The 6,750-nt window shown below is 49.5% G+C and overlaps 1 protein-coding gene across 1 annotated transcript in view; it reads right to left on the reverse strand.

Annotated features, from left to right (window-relative positions):
• The window catches only part of RAB31 (RAB31, member RAS oncogene family), a 111,124-nt gene that overhangs the window by 12,788 nt on the left and 91,586 nt on the right, over positions 1 to 6,750 (reverse strand). The window contains exon 6 of the mRNA XM_007458454.1: positions 1,627 to 1,736. Coding sequence (XP_007458516.1) covers positions 1,627 to 1,736 — 110 coding nt within the window. The remainder of the gene's footprint in view (positions 1 to 1,626; positions 1,737 to 6,750) is intronic.

The following is a 6,750-nucleotide window of genomic DNA, read 5'->3' on the forward strand; positions in this document are numbered from 1 at the left end:
CTGAAGAGGAAGGAAGGGAAGTGGATGTGGACCCCGGCAAACAAGTGGGACCAGGGCTGCAGAGAGCTTCATTGCTTCTTTCGCGTGTTCCTGGGCCCTGTAAGTAACCCAGGTCAGAGCTCCTCATGTGCGGTGAAGTCTCCTTCAAGCCAAGAGAAACAAACAAAATATTCCCTGCTGTGGGTTCTCGGAGTCTGAAGTAACAAACCAAAACCAGCGGAAAGGAAATCAAATCTTTCCCCTCTGCCTCTGAGAGGTTCGCCAACAGGGACTGCAGGCCGCACGGAGACCAAAACATCAGTTTCCCTTCTGGAATTCCCTTCTGGAATTGCCTGTAGCCCAGATTCTTGAGAACAACTGCCAACTGTTCTGGGGTTCAGCTTTCCTGAGACGGGCACCCCAGGACTTTGGGTCCCTGCACCTGGCTAGGCACACGCTCCTAGGGCATCTCAGGACACAGTTTCTCGAGACAGCCACCGGCAGGTCGCTCTCTGCGGGGATCCAGGATGGAAAAGCTGTTACCAAGGAAGCTGTGAAGGTTCAAGCTGGCCGTCGGCTGGGGAACAGCCGCAGATGAAGGTTATTCGTGAGACCAACATAAAGATAGGGAAGCAAACACGACCCAGGACTGGGGACAAAGACAAGAGCCATCAGCTTCCATCAGTAACTGATCAGATGGACCCAGAGATGATCATGCTGAGTGAAGTAATCCAGGCAGAGAACGACGAATACAATATGATATCACTTCTTACACGTGGAGTGTAAAAAAAAAAAAAACAAATGAATTTATTTACAAAACAGAAACAGCTCACAGACACAGAAAACAAACTTATGGTCACCAAAGGGGAAAGGGGAGGGATAAATTAGGAGTTTGGGATTGACATATACACACTACTATATATAAAATAGATAACCAATAAGGACCTACTGTATAGCACATCGAACTGTGCTTAATATCTTGTAATAACCTGTAAGAGAAAAGAATCTGAAAAAAGTATATATATATACACACACGTATAACTGAATGACTTTGCTGTATACCTGAAACTAATACGACATTGTAAATCAAGTATACTTCCATTAAAAAAAAAAAACTCATCAGAAATGAGGAAAAGTTTTCCACACCAACTCTCCACCCACTTCCCAACTTCAGGTCACATGGGATGGAGATACCACTCCTTGCCGACAATCACCAGGCAAAAGAAATGACTAAAAGCTTCTCTTGTTTCGTTTGCCCAGAGTCATTCAGTTTCATGGGTGATTTTGGTTTTCTATACCTTTATCACTCTCTATTTTCTTTCTCCTCCCCTGGACATACTAACATAAAATGCTATAAAATACATAATTCTTTGATTAAAATACATTTTATTTTTCAACAGGATTACTTCATTTTGATTCATGAAACCCAGACTCGGCAGGTGAAAGCACAGACTCGTGGAGATGGAGAATGAGGATGCACTGTGTGGGTCTGCAGTAACCAGGGCAGGACTGCAGGGTTTAGTATCTGTGGCATCGGACAAATTCACACAGAGGAAATGCTCTCCTCTGGAACTCCCTGGTTTTTATCCCCTGACTCCCAGAGCATAAAAATGCAAGCTGTGCGGAAAACACAAATCAGGTACTTACTGATTCCTTGAAAGAGCTCTTCGATATTAATTGCATTCTTTGCACTGGTCTCAACCACAACAGCACCAATGGACTCTGCGTACTCCTTAGCATCCTTCAAGGGCACCTCCCTGGAAAAGAGGGCAAACCCAGACAGAGATGAATGCTCGTTTGTACAGGATAAATAACCCGACAGAGCAAAGAAAAAGCTCACGTGCAAACAGCTCCCTTGTGGTCCTGCAGAATAATAACTCGGTTCCTCAGCAAGTATTGGAAACCTAAGATGCGTGAGGCTTTTTCAAGTTTAAAACCTGGCCTCTGGCATCCATGGAGATAAACTACTGTCCCCGGTCCCACCGAAGGAAAGAACTCCAGAACAGTAGGAAAAGGCTTTAGGAGTAAGGCCAGCTTTCGGAGTTAGGATGGATTCCAAAATTTTTTCCCATAATAATGACTCAATATTTTAAAAAATTTGTGTATGTGCACATGCATGCATACATGCTTTTCTAAGGATTTCCATATATTGCCTTTTATAAATCAGAGAAAATATGTGACATGATCTGGAAGTTTGGCAGTGAGCATGTTCACAACTCCAACGGCACATTTAGATGAATAATCTAAAAAGACATTTATTGATGTACTTTTCATGTGAACATACTACGGTGGATCCAAACATTTAAAAAGACACAGTGCCTGTTCTCCAGAAGTTTACTGATGTATTCAACCAAGATTTAGTGAGTGCTGTTGTATGCCAGCCTTTCTTTCAGGTGTGGAGAAAACCCTAGTCCCCGCTTTCTGGAATCTACACTTGAGAGCGAAGACACACACACCCACGGACACGCGAAGGCACAACACTGTCATATCCGTATGGACAGCAAAGTGCTCAGGAGTAGCGGGGTAGAGAGCCATGCATTTGATCAATGCAACCCAGGCAGGTGCCTTGGAGGAGGTCACTGAAGTGTGGCTACGAGCGGCAGTGAGAATATGGACCAGGGCCTGTGATACAGCAGCCTGACGAAAGCCCCCCAGGTGGGGAGCGCCCTCATTCCCCCATCCCAGGTGCCGTGGAAAGTCAACTCTGCACCCAGCCAGCACTGCTTTGGGTACAATGGAGGGTTGACAATGAAAGATGTGGGGTCTGAGTGCAGAGAAAGTCAGTGATGGGGCTGAGAGGGTCCAGCAGGGATCGTGGGCGGGCAGGTGGGCACCTAGTGGTCACGGAGGGCCAGCGACAGGATCAGCTCCACATCCTAGGGAAACAGGGGCACGAAAGGGACTAGACGGGGAGGCAGGGGAGAGTTTGCCAGTTCCTCCAGTGCTGCAGGCAAGAGAATGCAGGGCTGGGCTAGGGGGATGCTACGGGGATGCTACAGGGAAAGGGCAGAGGGCACAGGGAAAATCAAAACTGGGAGGGCAGTGCTTCTACAGACCTCATCGATGGTTTCAACTGGTGCATAAAGTTACTGGGAAGGGCTTCCCTGGTGGCGCAGTGGTTAAGAATCCGCCTGCCAATGCGGGACACATGGGTTCGAGCCCTGGTCCGGGAAGATCTCATATGCCGCGGAGCGACTAAGCCCGTGCGCCACAATTACTGAGCCCACGTGTCTAGAGCCTGTGCTCCGCAACAAGAGAAGCCACCGCAATGGGAAGCCCGCGCACCGCAACGAAGAGTAGCCCCCGCTCGCCGCAACTAGAGAAAGCCCACGCGCAGCAACGAAGACCCAGTGCAGCCAGAGATAAAATAAATAAATGTATATTAAAAAAAAAAGTTACTGGGCAACTTCTACCTGGCATTTAAATTCTCTCCAGACCCCAAATCTTATGAGAGGAGGACTGTTCAGGCACTTCCTGGGAAAGGGTCCCACTGCCACCTTCAAGATGGTGGTCCCAGGAGAAAAGAGGCCTCCCGAACCGTGTCAGCTGGAATCTGCACTTGCGTTATCATTCTCACCAAAGATGCACCGGGCAAAATGACCCTCCTGAATCTACCCTCTTTCTTGTTTTCTAACAGACAAGCCCCGGGCCTCTCAGTTATTAAAAATAAGTCTTCAGTTTTTGGGCCGTGAATTTTACAGTTGAAATATTTCAGAAGAGGGCTTGGCTAGGTTCAGTTTGGCAAGTCACCCTATTTCTTCTGTCTTCCTGGCAGTCTTTATCAAACCACAAATTGAAGGGTGGGGCTCCTCTCTGCCCAAAGGTGGAGCAGATAAGATGGGCTGTGTCTGCTCATCTCTCCCTGGGGTAGGGGCCCATCTGGCAACCAAGGAAGCTGCAGCGACACCTCCCCTGCGTTCTTAACTCCCCTCTCATCAGCCCCCTCGCTGGACGAATACGAGCAGAATAGTTTCTGCCAGGGTTACCGTGAGAACAAAGTCACTTGCAATTCAATACAACCTATCCATCCTGAGGACCACAGTAAACCTCCAAGAAGGGTTAGTTCTCTCAGAGCCAACAACGCTGGGCCCTGAAATGCAGAGAGAAGAGAAGCGTGTCCTCAGATCTCCCCCAGGTTTCGAAACGGGTCTCGTTAAACAAATGACTTGCCAAAGTGACACAGTGACTCAGGGCAGAGACAGGGGCCAATGCAGGGCCCTCTGGCTCTGCCCCCTTTGCTCCTGTCACAACAAGCAAACAGGCACCCACATTCCAGAAGCTGTTCCTTCAATCTTTACAGACAAAGAAATAACCCCAAACTGCAGCACACTGGGGGAGGGGCGGAGGCAGGGACTCCAGCCAGGAGTCTGGAGGCCAGGCAAGCCCCCGCTCCTCTTAGATGAACTGAGATTAGAAGGACCACCCACTCCTGCGTCTGCGAAAGTGTGTCTCACCACTGTGATATCACACGAAACATGTCTTTGTCCCTGGTTCTTGGTGCAGAGCTCCTGAAGCCCATGGAGTTTCCCCAGTGGTCGGCGCGTCTTTGTTATTTGCAGCCAGAGATAAAATAAATAAATGTATATTAAAAAAAAAAGTTACTGGGCAACTTCTACCTGGCATTTAAATTCTCTCCAGACCCCAAATCTTATGAGAGGAGGACTGTTCAGGCACTTCCTGGGAAAGGGTCCCACTGCCACCTTCAAGATGGTGGTCCCAGGAGAAAAGAGGCCTCCCGAACCGTGTCAGCTGGAATCTGCACTTGCGTTATCATTCTCACCAAAGATGCACCGGGCAAAATGACCCTCCTGAATCTACCCTCTTTCTTGTTTTCTAACAGACAAGCCCCGGGCCTCTCAGTTATTAAAAATAAGTCTTCAGTTTTTGGGCCGTGAATTTTACAGTTGAAATATTTCAGAAGAGGGCTTGGCTAGGTTCAGTTTGGCAAGTCACCCTATTTCTTCTGTCTTCCTGGCAGTCTTTATCAAACCACAAATTGAAGGGTGGGGCTCCTCTCTGCCCAAAGGTGGAGCAGATAAGATGGGCTGTGTCTGCTCATCTCTCCCTGGGGTAGGGGCCCATCTGGCAACCAAGGAAGCTGCAGCGACACCTCCCCTGCGTTCTTAACTCCCCTCTCATCAGCCCCCTCGCTGGACGAATACGAGCAGAATAGTTTCTGCCAGGGTTACCGTGAGAACAAAGTCACTTGCAATTCAATACAACCTATCCATCCTGAGGACCACAGTAAACCTCCAAGAAGGGTTAGTTCTCTCAGAGCCAACAACGCTGGGCCCTGAAATGCAGAGAGAAGAGAAGCGTGTCCTCAGATCTCCCCCAGGTTTCGAAACGGGTCTCGTTAAACAAATGACTTGCCAAAGTGACACAGTGACTCAGGGCAGAGACAGGGGCCAATGCAGGGCCCTCTGGCTCTGCCCCCTTTGCTCCTGTCACAACAAGCAAACAGGCACCCACATTCCAGAAGCTGTTCCTTCAATCTTTACAGACAAAGAAATAACCCCAAACTGCAGCACACTGGGGGAGGGGCGGAGGCAGGGACTCCAGCCAGGAGTCTGGAGGCCAGGCAAGCCCCCGCTCCTCTTAGATGAACTGAGATTAGAAGGACCACCCACTCCTGCGTCTGCGAAAGTGTGTCTCACCACTGTGATATCACACGAAACATGTCTTTGTCCCTGGTTCTTGGTGCAGAGCTCCTGAAGCCCATGGAGTTTCCCCAGTGGTCGGCGCGTCTTTGTTATTCATGAAGAGCCCCCAGGAGACCACACCTGAGTTTCTGATGGGGCGGGGCCGTGTCAGAAGTGGCTGCAGGACCGGAGCTGGTTGCCCAGCTGAATAGAGGAGGGGTAACTTTCAGCCCTACTCCCAACCTTGGGCCGGGGGGCTGGAGATTTAAACAGTCACGACCAAGTAATGACAGCTCAATAAAAAGCCTTGAACGCAAGGCGTGGGGAGCTGCGGGTTGGTGAACACACAGAGGTGCTGGGAGGGTGGGGTGCCCGGAGACGGCATTAGAGCTCCACACAACAGCCCCTCCCTACCCCCCAAACCTTGTCTTATGTGTCTCTTCCATTTGCCTGGTCTTGAGTTGTACCCTTTATAAAAATGAATCATAAGTCTAGTGCTTTCTTGAGTTCTGTGACTCTGTTCTAGTGAACTATTGAACCTGGGCGGGCCAGTCATGGAACACCAAAATGCGTCGTCTGCTGGGCAGAAGCGTGGGTGACTTGGGGATAACCAAGACCTGAGCTGGCGTCTGAAGGCGTGGGTAGTCTCGTGGGACCGAGTTCATGACCCGTGGGGTCGGTGTTAACTGTGGGTCAGTCAGCGTCAGAAATGTGCTGAGCTGCGGGACACCTGGTTGGTGTCCAAGAATTGTCGCTGGAACAAATGGTACAGCTACAATCTGAAAGGAGAACCCTGGGGAGGTGAGTGGGTGCTTCCTCGGGGCCCCTGGCAGATGTGTGACCATCCAGTGACCTTGGAACCCCCCAGCTGTGTCTCGGGGGAGGCCACACACAGCCCGGGGAGACTGGAAGGTGCCAGCATCAACCGGTCTTCTGTAATCACCATCACAGGAGACATGGCATCCATGACTTTCCTTCATTTCTTTCAACAAATATTTACCGAATGTCTGTCATAGGCTGGGCGCTGTGATAGGCCTTAAACAGGTAAACTGAAACGAGTCCACCCAAGCCAAGGTATAAACACACAGCTAGTCAATTTTGATGGGAAAGTGTATTTTCAGACTCTCAA

Source organism: Lipotes vexillifer, unplaced genomic scaffold, assembly GCF_000442215.2.
Source record: "Lipotes vexillifer unplaced genomic scaffold, Lipotes_vexillifer_v1.1 scaffold447, whole genome shotgun sequence".
In the NCBI taxonomy this organism is placed as follows: Eukaryota; Metazoa; Chordata; class Mammalia; order Artiodactyla; family Lipotidae; genus Lipotes; species Lipotes vexillifer.